We start from the raw sequence: 12075 nt of genomic DNA, 5'->3' as shown, positions 1-12075 counted from the left end.
GCTTCCTCTGGTTCACAGATAAGGAAACCAAAGAAGCAAGCATTTGCTAAAAGGACAAACTCAGTATGTATTCACTGAGTTTCTACTATGTCAGAGACTGTTAGTGTGACATGTGCTATGGATGAAGACTCAGCTCTCACCCTCAAAACCCTCATAGCTAGCTAGTGACTTAGGTATTGGGATGGCTATATTACAGCCTCATGTAGGCCACACCAAACATCCTTACAAAGTGCTATGCAAACACAGGTAAGAAAGCAGTGATGGTAGAGAAGAGGGACCTGGTAAGAAATACGTAATATCTGAGCAGTGTATGAGTAGGACTATATCAGGCAGTTAAAAAGAGAAAGAGCATCACAAGAAGAGGGACCAGCATGAGCAAAAACAGGAGAACATAAATGTGTATTACATAGTAAGAAATTATAAGTAGTGCAGTTGGGGTTGGTGGGAGAATCGGGAACAACAGAAGATAAGACTGAAAAAATTAGCTGAACTCAAGATGGGGAAGCCATGAACGCCGTATTAAAGAATCTAGACCAGACGTATAATAGGAAATGTGTGTGGCAGCAGGGAGGATAATGAAGTCTCTTTTATTTTTAAGCAGGAAGGTGACTAGTATATTTGTATTTGGTAGTATGATAGACAGACTGGAAGCCCAGGGACAAAAACGCAAAATAAAAAGAGGCGCTAGGGAGTTTCCTGGTGGTCCAGTAGTTAGGACGGACTCCTGGATTTCAATGCCTTGGCCCCGGGTTCAATCCCTGGTTGGGGAAATAAGATTCCACAAGCCGCATGCAGAGACAAAAAAAAAAAAAAAAAAAAAAAGCCTTAGATTAGGCTTAGTTAGTAAAAAGGAGAGGAATAACATAAATTTCAGAGATAACTTGATCAGGGCTAATTAGATATGGGAAATGCGGGGCAAAAAAGAATCAATGATGACTTTCAAATTCCAAGAATGGTTAACTAGCAAGTCAATCAAAGGAAGAACAGCCTAAGGAGAGAAGGCAGTAAATTTGGGTTTCAAATGGGTTTCAGAGAAATATCTGTCCAAAATGTCACAAATTTCAATGTGTCCATATTAGAGGTTTTTACTTATAAACACTTGCTAAGAGAATCAGAAAAAACTTCTCACTCTCTAGCTTATACTTAACCCCTAAAAAATGTACAATTGTGATTGAGAAAGGATATATTACCAAGTAATTGCAATCATGTAATATTTGAACTAGAAGTATGATAGTTTCAAAGCAGATAGCAAAGCAAGCCTGGGGAGAAGTGTCTGAGATTATAGCTATTCTTAGCATTGTCTAAACAAATGTCTTAGTAATAAGGAAATGTTACCTAATACTTCATTATCTGCTGTAGTTTTTGCCAAAATGTATTAAGTGTCAGGTCACTGTGACACTTCTTCTAAATGGAACATAGGAAAAAGGAAAAATGCTATTCAGCAAGTTTACGTTACAGGAAAAAAAACTACACGAAAAAACTCCCAATGCAGTATTTGGCCTTAATACTAGCATTCTCATTTTTTAAAATGAAAAAACGTAGGACTCTGAAAGTTAATCTGTCAGAGCAGGTGCTAGCTCAATAAGACCTTTTAAAACTGCCTCTAAGATACCAAACTACCCATTAATTTAATTCAAATACCAACTGGGTATCTACTATGCACCAAGATACATCAAGAAATATTATTCAAGATCAAGCCAGATGACTACCTATCACTGGGTGAATAAAAATTTAGCAAGAAACTTAAATTACACGACTGCAGAAATCTACTGATTCTATAAAATGTGCCATTCTTTTGGAACTGAAGATCTAACACTGGCCCGCATTTTAATTAGCTTGGGCAGTTTCGATTTGCTTTGTTTTAAATACAGTAGGCTTTTTTAAACACTGAAAATAAAATAAGGCAAGGACTGCCACTACTATCTCCATGGGCTCCAAAGGATCCAGTCATCCCAGGTTAGAAGCAGCCTCGGATTTCAGATTATTCTCTCACCTAGTAAGTGATCATCAAATGTCAGCCTAACTACTGATTCTTACATTTATCCCATCATTTAATGGGAATAATTAAGCTATTTGTAAAGGTACATAGTAACACAGTGTGTCAAGATAGTCAAGATCTTATTAGCAAAGGGGACTTCCCAGGTGGTGCAGTGGGGTTAAGAATCCACCTGCCAATGCAGGGGACACTGGCTCAAGCCCTAGTCTGGGAAGATCCCACACGTTGCGGAGCAACTAAGCCCGTGCGCCACAATTACTGAGCCGGCGCTCCAGAGCCTGCGAGCCACAACTGAGTCTGCGTGCCACAACTTCTGAAGACCTTGCACTGAGAGCCCATGCTCCACAACGAGAAGCCACCACAATGAGAAACCTGCACACCGCAACGGAGTAGCCCCTGCTCGCTGCCAACTAGAGAAAGCCCAAGTGCAGCAACAAAGACCCAAAGTAGCCTAAATAAATAAATACATAAATTTATTTTTTTAAAAAGATCTTAGCAAAGTTATGGGCCTGTGATTCTATACCTATGAAAAGTGTCTAATGGAAAAACAGAGAAGTAGGCAACATACATATTCAAAGATACAGGTTCACTGTCATAAAAGGAACAAAGAAAAGGGGATTGATTAACTTCAAGAAGAAAAGTTTTTCCTTCATGCTTCCAAACAATAATTGTTAAGAAAACAACAATAAAAACCTTCATCCAAAGGGCCACCCTAGGAACAACAGGTCAAAGTTAAAATGGAAACAGATTTTAATTCCGTTTTTTTTCCTAAATCAAGAGTTAAACTTAGAATGAGCTACATCACAAAATATCTGTCATTTACTCATAGTTAAACAGACCAGAATGTTAAAGAGAGAGGATTCTTAGAGACACTGGACAACAACAGGGGCTTTCAACCCTAGTTGTACATTAAAATAAACCAGGGAAAAATTCTGTTTAATGACAATGCCTGGTCCAAACTCCCAGAGGCCCATTTGCTTACTAGTCTTGGGTTATGAGTGCCAGCATTTTTTTAAAATCCTCAAGTAAAGAAATCTGAATAAAATGAGTAGACTGCATCGATGTCAATATACTGATTATATTATACTACAGTTCTGCAAGATGTTACCACTGTAGAAAAATCAGTAAAAAGGGTATACGGGATCTCTCTGCATTATTTCTTGCACCTGCATGTGACTCTACAATTATCTCAAAATTAAAAATGTGATGAAAAAATTCCCAGGTGATTCCACTATGTAGCTAAAGTTAAAAACAAACAAACGGCTGGAGAATCTCAGATTCCTGCCAAGTCTAAAAGGCTGCAAATTATTCTTTCAATCTCAGCCACTGAAAGGTAATTAGGAATGTTTATCATTTAAAGATATAATACTTTGCAAAGCCAAACAAATAATTTATGGTTATTCAAAACTAAAAATCCAAACTACTGTAATACCCTCCCATTTGTATATAAATTGAGTGGATAAACATTATACAGTAGTTCTCATTCACCTCTTGACTGAGCCAGATTATATATATCACGGTAGGTACCCTGTAAAATGGCCCCCAGGATCCACCTCCTCGTCTTCCTACTTCTGTGTAATCCCTTCCTCTTGAGTGTGAGCTGGACTTACTCACTCAAAACAAGTAGAATATGGCAAAGGGATGGGATGTCACTTCTGAGATGAAGTTATAAAAGACTGTGGCTTCCACCTTGGGGGCTATCACACACACCCCTCCCGGCACCCCGCACCACGGAAAGAAGCTACTGTGTTGTAAGCCACTTTCTGGAGAAGCCCACATGTCAGGAACTGGCCAAAAACCAGCCAGTGAAAAATCTGAGGCCTGCCCAACAGCCACACGAGTGAGCCTGGAAGGGGGATCTTCCCCTAGTCAAATCTTGATAACTGCAAACTAGCTGATATGTTGGTTGCAGCCTTATAAGGGACCCTGAGACAAGGCACCCAAATAAGGTGAAGTCAGAATCGTGGCCCATAGAAAATGTGAGTTAATAAATGTTTGTTGTTTTTAACCACTAAGTTTTGGTAGAAATATAGAGCTAAAGATAACTAATACATACAGCTGTCACAGGTCAAATCCAGAAGAAAATCTAATCTGATGACTTCTGCCTACCTTTGTTCATAGTATCAAACCTCCCATCTTCTACAACAGTATCACCCATAACTAACAAACTCTGTTTTACCTGAGCTGACTTCACCATCACCAGGACACACTTTCCTCATTCTTACTTCAATTTCTTAGAAGGGCTTCCTATCCATCTGTTCTATCCATCTAAATCCTAGACATCTTCCAGCTAACACCCACAGATCTCTCTTCCATGAACACCTATTACTATCCATTTAGCACTGACCTAATAGCTTTGAGTGTCTAAATTCAGAGACCACGAACTCCTTGAGAATAAGTCTTGTATTTTCTTCAACATGTTATACAGTATTGAGCAGTTGCATTTACAGTATCCAAGACCTTATATCCCTTCCAGTGTATCAACTAAAGAAACTCTCCCAACTATTTTTGTTTAAAAAACAAAAACCCATGGAGTGAGGAAAGGTGGAAGAAAACCCAAGTGTTCCAACCTAGAATGTGAGATGTCACTAGTTTGGCTTGCATGTTTGCAATAACTGAATAAAGACCACCCTAATCTGAAGGATAACAGTAATGATAACAAATCCCCTCCACGATTAGCCTAGTAAGTGTTGTGCAGGCTCTTGAAATTTTCCTTTTATTAGAATGAGCTATTAGTTTCTTAAACAATCTGCCTTCCATCATTAACCGACTCTCTAGTAATTTATCACTAGTCATTACACATGGAGAAACACTGCTGTTAAATTTCAACTAGACCAGTGGTTCTCAAACTTTAGCTTGCATCAGCATCACCTGGAATGCTTGTTAAAAGAGACTGCCGGAGCCCACCTCCTTAGTTTCTGATTCATAGGACTAATGCCATAAGTGATTCAAAAAGAATTAATATAATTTAAAGCCTCTAGCTCAAGGAGGAATAAACCCACCAAACACCTTAATAGCTTCAAAATACACACACACACACACACACACACACACACACACACACACACACACACACACACACACACACACACACACACACACACACACACACACACACACACACACACACACACACACCCCCCTTCCCCTCGTCCCCACCCCAAAAGTTAACCAATTTAAATTCATCTTGATACAACCACTTGAATTCAATTTCTTGGAAACAATGAGCACCTCCAACTCACTGAGGTTTTAAAAGGATGTTAGAAAAACAAAGCATTAATGTAAAAAAGACCAATCCATTATTAGTTCATCACTCCTGTTTTAACTTCCCAGATCCAAAAAACAGGCAAAGGAAAACAAAAACTGAAGGTTCTGAGATGTAAATTAACTTGCCAGTTAGGAAAAGCAGTGGCTAGAACTGACTCCTGTACAAATACACAATACACTGGACTATACTGTCTCTAATTTACGCATGAAACCTCACCTTAGAAGCTCTTTAATTAAATGTTTTAATTAAATAAATGGGTGACATAATATTAAAGATTTCAAATCAACAGCCAACAGAAAATTTCCCTCATAAAGGTTACATATTTCTGTTGTCTTTAAAACAGGTTATTTAGAATAATAAATAATAGGAAGACACCCACCCACTTCTCTTTATGTCTCCTCTCTGAACACTCACATCCAACAGCCCCACGCGCCTCTTCCTCAGCACACTCTTTAAACGTGGTATTCCTAAGGGTTACTTGACCTTCTCAATCTCCCTGAGTGAGTCAAAATCATGACACTGGATGAACTATGACTATTCCAGTGGTTCGGAACTATCACTAGAGTGGCTAAAAGTATAGAGATGCTTAGGCTCCAATTCAGACCTAATGGATAACAATCTCTGGGAATGGAGCCCAAGGACCTCTATGTTCCCCACCTCCATATGCTTCTTAGGCAAGAACCATGTCCTCTAGAGTGACCAGCACAGACACAAGGCACAACCAACATCTGCTAAAGATTGCTGTGGAAACACAAAACAGCAAATTTAAACACCCCTCAACTGCAGAGTTGTGTAGTGTTAGTTTAACAAATTACTTAGATATTTAGGCAATTACATTAGATAACCACTGTATTATTATTAACCACTTTAGTATGAACAATACTAGTTAAATAAATAAATGTAGCTAGGTAAATTAGGGGCTTTAAGCACTTCTCTATCATTACTATATGTTAAAGAACATTCCTGATCTTTTCTTAAAAGTTCAAAAGGTAAGCTAAGTAACCACAGAGTTTTAATAAAACAAGAACAAATTAGACAAACTATAACAAGAGTTACAGAAAGCCAGAAAACCAAGAGCTTTCTAAAAGAAAAAGTGTTAACTTACTTGATTGAAGACTAGAACTAACCCACAGATATCTACAAATAACAGTATTAATCTGTTGTTGCCCAGAAAAAGTAATCAAATTCCCCCAGAAAAGATTAAATTAACTTGGCATCCTTTTTACATTCAATCTTTTTCTCCTGCACATTTATTTTCAAATCCACTAACATAACTGATTCAAAAGTAGCACTGGGAAAAAGGGGATTTAAATTTCCTAGAATTAACAGTAAGCTCCCTGATGTGAACTAAGTAAAACAATGGTTTTTAAACTTACTTAAAACTTACTGTCAAAAAAAAAACAAACAAAAAACTTACTGTCGTATTAAACCAACATTAGTTTTAATTGAAAAACTTAAAGGCTCTATGAATATAAGCAGAACTTATAAATCAATAAAAGATAAACATCCCAAAAGGGGGTAAAGTGAGCAAAAGCAAAGGGCAATTTATGAAACAAATACCAATGCCCAATAAACACATTAAAAGTTCAACCTCATCAGTTTAAAAATAATAAAAAAGCAAATTTAAAAAATGATGGGCTTCCCTGGTGGCGCAGTGGTTGAGAGTCCGGACGCCTGCCGATGCAGGGGACACGGGTTCGTGCCCTGGTCCGGGAGGATCCCACATGCCGCGGAGCGGCTGGGCCCGTGAGCCATGGCCGCTGAGCCTGCGCGTCCGGAGCCTGTGCTCCGCAACGGGAGAGGCCACAACAGTGAAAGGCCCGCGTACCGCAAAAAAAAGATAACCTTTCTGAAAGCAACGTGGTAATATGTATCAAATGGTTGAAAATAAGCAAATTCTTTGACTCAGCAATTCAATTTATCCTAAGAAAATAAAACATTCAAAGATATCTATAAGCATATTCCCAATGAGGTTTATAAAAAATGGAAACTGGACAATAAAAAAGATCAATAATAACAGATTGATTAAATAAATTAGTTTAGATATGTAATTGTGTAAGCACTTGAAAAATAATTACTTATTGGCAGGAGAAAACTGACACTCCTGTTTTTGTAACCTGCTTATTTCTACTGAAAACATAAAGAGAACAAAAAAGTTTGACTGTTAATATTTTAAAATATACGTACAGTGTATCCACAGGTCTGGAACAATTACTACAGTTCAAATTCTGGTGTGTCTCTCCCAGTGGCAGGCAAAATAATTCTTTTGTCTTTTTTGTCTCCTTACTGCATCAGTTTTTTTCTTACAATGTAATGTGTTACCTGTGTAACTTTTTTTAAAGTTTAAATCTATTAACATAAATAACCTATAACATAACCAAAGCCTAGTTTAGTGTACCATTTGCCTAGTGTATACTATTTGGAGAAAAAACGGTCTGGGATAAATCCTATCCTTCGATTTACTGATGTTTTTAAATATGAACTTTTAACAAAGGAAAGATACTTATTTCAGCAATCCTACTTAAGAGAATGCTTAACATGAAGTAAACTAGGAAAAAAAGCTGTATCAAAAATCCAGCATGAAAACATGATTAAAGTAGGACACCTACAAAAATCCCTAGTATTTTTTAAGTCTCCTTAGTTCAGTTCATCCGCTTTTATTCCTTTTCCCCTAAACTAACAAAGAAAAAATGATGTCACATGCATTAGCTACATCTCTGTTCCAGAAGCGACATAAAGAACTTGGAAGGTTTGGCCTCAGTGATTAAGGACACACCTAAGAGCTAAAAAAGCTGGATGAGATTTACCTACATGAAAACAGACTATAAGTTAAAAAGTTAAATAATAAATATCCATGAAGTTTTAAAGCTAATTAAAATGCCAATAAGCTAGGTACAAAGTTTAAACACATGAGATTTTATATAGATTTACTATATACTTTATATCGTAAATAAATGAAAAGAGAATTCAGGGTTTCACTGTAAATTCAGTTTCCTCAAAAAAAGAAAATTTCTCAATTTAGCGACCTAAGAACTCAACTATCATATTTTTAGGCTCAGAAAGAGCAGTAAAACTTACCTTTCTTCTACAACCCTTCAATTTCCTCCTCAAACTACATCATCTATAGAAAATTTGAGATTTCCACTCTTTAGTAATAGCACTAGATTTTTTTTTTTACTATTATTCAAAACACTCTCTTCAAATAGGCCTAAATAGATGGTTCCACTTTCAAAAGTGTCGCTTACTAAACAGTACTGTAAAAATCTATTAATCATGCAAACTCAACAAGCAGCCAGTGACATACTGTTAATTTGCCAGTAAATATTGGCCAATTTTAAGGGGGAAAAAAATGACATACCAGAAGGCAATAGTAGTAACCTGCTGCTCACATATACAATTTCACTCCATGTAACTAGTGTTTTCTAAGAATTGAATTGCACTAAATCAAGACTCCATTTTTATTCTTCAGTCATACCCCTGACCCCTCACCATAATTGTTTTCTCCAAATAAATGTAAACTTTTGATTTCCTAAAGCTCAAAAACGCAAAATCTGACCCACGAGGTTAAATGAGATGTGGTTAACAATTTAAACCGAGCCCAACTTACTGACCACGAAATACAAATTATCAGAGAAAAGGAGTCCAGAAGCAGAAAGTCTCCACTTGCTAACTCACAGCAGAGTCCTGTCCAATATTACACAATAACACTGCGTTTTGCTGTGGTTTTAGCTGCAAGGCTGGGTGTGCAAGCTGCAGCAACTATTCCAACAGCTTCAAGTATGCTACAACTGAAACAAGTAGTAGTCAGGAACCAAAAGAACAGCAAAGACTTAAAAAGAGGCAAGCAGAAGCCTCACCATCAGAAAAGAAGACCCATCAGCACCTCTTCCGAGAAATAGTTCCCTTCCCCCACCTTTAAGTAGGCACTTAAGACTGCCAAGCAGATCCATTTCTTTATTAACTGGTGCCCACTTGGGGCAACCGTACACCAAGCAGCTCTTAGGCCTATTCTAACCCCTTCCAAAAGTTCTCAACTGAGGCTGAAGGCCGGGAAAACGGTCTTAAGGGCCCAGTTCTTCCAGCTCTCCTCCACCCCACCTACGCCCCGCCCCTATAGGCGCTCCTAGGGCTAGAGGAAGGACACTCGGCCCAGGGACGGGCAGGAATTGCCCGTAAGAGAAGTCTTAGGCGGCCGGAGGCTTCCGCCATAGCAGGACCTAGAAAGCACCGCCCCCAGCGCACCTCCCCACACCCGGCGAATGTCTGCTCTATCCCCAGCAGAGACAGCGGAGGAGACAGGGCCGGGAGGCACCGGGCTGGGCTGCGCACCAGGCCCAGGCCTGCCCCTCGGGGCCGCGCGGACCACCCGAATCTGCTCCCGGGTCCGTCCCGGTCCAGCCCGCGCGGGGGCCACCCTCACCTGGATGACCTCGTTGACCTCCCGGATACATTCCACCATGTGTTGCAGAATCTGCTCGGCCGTGAGCACCTCGTAGCGGTAATCCTCCTCCTGCTCGTGCCCCGGCCCGCCGCCGCCGCCGCCACCACCGCCACCACCGCCGGGCCCCAGAGCGCTGCCGCCGCCGCCGCCCGTCTCCCCGCACAGCAGTCCGTCCCGCTCCCCGCCGACGCCAAGCCCGGGCTCCACCAGCTCCACCTCGCCCAGATCCAGATTATCATCGTCCGGCTCGTCGTCGTCCTCGTCCTCCTCCTCCTCGGCGCCGCTGTCCTCCTCACTGCACTCTTCGTCCTCGTCGAACTCGTAGTTGTAGCCCTCGTCCGAGTCCATGGCGCGACGCGCGGGGGCCCGGCGGACGCTGGCCCCTGAGGCGGGGAGAGGGCGGGGACGCCGAGGCCCCGGCTCTCGCTCCGGCTCCGGCTGATGTCCGGACACAGGCCTGGCTCCGGCCCGGCGGGCCGCGGCTCCTCCCCGGGCGCGGCGGTTGGCGGTTGGCAGCTGGCGGCGGCGGGGAGGGCGCGGAGGAGGGAGGGAGGGAGCGAGGGGGCCGCTTGCCGCCCTCCTCAGTCAGACGCGGCTCCGCTCTGGCCTCCGAAGGAAAACAGTCCCCAGCGCTACCTCCACGGCCGCTGCTACTGCTACTGAGCCAACAAAGGGGCGTGCGTCACCGCGTCGCGCTGCGTCGTCGCGTCACTGCTCCTGACGTAATCGCGCCCCGCCCAGCCGCCCCTGCGTGGAGTGCGGGGAGACCCCACGGCCTGGGCTGGCCCAGGGAGCGCGGCGCGCGGCGGCGCGGCGGGAATCGCCGGCTGGGTTCCGGTTGCGGTCACTCTTTGGGCCGACATCAGCGGACGGTGTACTGGAGGAGGCTGTGGCCTCCTGGTCACCGAGGGGGATGGTGGGGGGATGGGGGGCACCTGGACCACCCAGGTGGTGGTTTTTGCCGCAGGCCATGGGGATCCAGCCCCTCGCGCAATCCGTGGAGGAAGGTTGCCTTCCCACCGGGCTGGGGAGACCCTTTCCGCCCGCCCTGGAGTAATTTCAGGAAGACCTCTGCTGTTCAGCTAATATTCCTGTTGACTGGGCTGCTCAGTGAATTCTGTTTTATGCAAATCTTCTAAACTATGTAGCAGGTGAACCTCGTTTTAAGTAATTCATTTGATTCTGTACAGACGTGCTGTGATTTTTAAGTCGCCTATAGTGACGTCATTTAAAAGAAGCGTTTCCTGAACTCAGCTTATCAAGCACCTATTCAAGGCCCTAAACAATGTTACAGTCATGGCTTGCCTTAAATGAGCACCGTGTTAAGGGGTTTACATATATATTTCTCATCTTCACGGAGCCACAGTACCCATTTTATACCTGAGACTCAAAGGGAAAGAGACTTGACCAAGATCACAGAACACTTGCTCTATTTTAGCGCCTAGCTGACCTTAAATATCAATCATTAAAGTACCTTATAATGCATAATATGTATTATATACTGCATTGTATAGAAAATGCATTGTAAGACAACACAATACCGACAATAATAGAAATATCTACAGAGACCAAATAAAGCAGAGATAGTGCTTGTCTCTCATCTGGAAATGTGCTGTGTGAGCTGAGTGTTGATGGATGGCTAGGAGTTTTAACAGAGAAGGTAGGGAAGATGGTCTGGCTTGAGAAAAGAACAAAAGCAATAGCACAGTAGATGTAGTTTAGTTTGCGGAGCTTAAAGTGCAAGCAGGGTAACTGGCAAAATATTAAGCAAGTTAGTGACCAGGACAGTAAGAGTATTTTATGACATTCTAACAGTAGGCTTAAATCTTTGTAAGTGGGACGGAAGAACCAGAGAAATGTTCTGAAGGAAGAAGAGGCATGAGAAAACTCCCTCTTGGGATGACTTGAAGGACTGGCCAGACTGGAAATCTTTTAAAGTCTGAATACCTAACTTACTTATAAACCTTACCATTCAACCTACAGGTTCCTTTTGGAAACTGATTCTGAAAAGTGAAAAATTCCTTTATAATGTGCATAAGCTTCTACTAATTTGTCCATTTTGTAAATGTTTTAATAATCAGATTTCCTAAAACAATCTTAGGATTTGCAAATTAAAGCTTTTAATATCAATGCTGGTAGGTCTTGGTCCTTTGATTCTATTTAGCAATGCTAGGTTGTTGCCACACCTGGGGCAAGTTAAGGACACTAGTAACCCTTCTCAACCCCACTATTATATACCTACAGAAAAAATCAGCAATGTTTGTCAGTACCCTAAACTCTTTTGCCCCATCTCTCTTTTAATCTACCCCTATCTTGAGTGAACCTTACCACTCACATCCTGCCCTTTGGTACTGGAGCAGCTGACCACTA

General features: G+C 41.7%; 1 protein-coding gene across 2 annotated transcripts in view; it reads right to left on the bottom strand.

Annotated features, from left to right (window-relative positions):
• Positions 1-10363, bottom strand: part of ARIH1 (ariadne RBR E3 ubiquitin protein ligase 1) — a 123361-nt gene extending 112998 nt beyond the window's left edge. Inside the window, exon 1 of one of the 2 annotated variants that reach the window (XM_059055990.2) lies at positions 9685-10363. In XM_059055990.2, coding sequence (XP_058911973.1) covers positions 9685-10053 — 369 coding nt within the window. In that variant the 5' untranslated portion in view covers positions 10054-10363. The remainder of the gene's footprint in view (positions 1-9684) is intronic. The other variant, XM_067029308.1, reaches the window with a different exon arrangement.
• Between the last annotated feature and the right edge of the window lie 1712 nt (positions 10364-12075).

The sequence above is a fragment of the Kogia breviceps genome, chromosome 3 (genome assembly GCF_026419965.1).
Source record: "Kogia breviceps isolate mKogBre1 chromosome 3, mKogBre1 haplotype 1, whole genome shotgun sequence".
Classification (NCBI taxonomy): Eukaryota; Metazoa; Chordata; class Mammalia; order Artiodactyla; family Physeteridae; genus Kogia; species Kogia breviceps.
This window is presented reverse-complemented; position numbering and strand designations above follow the sequence as displayed.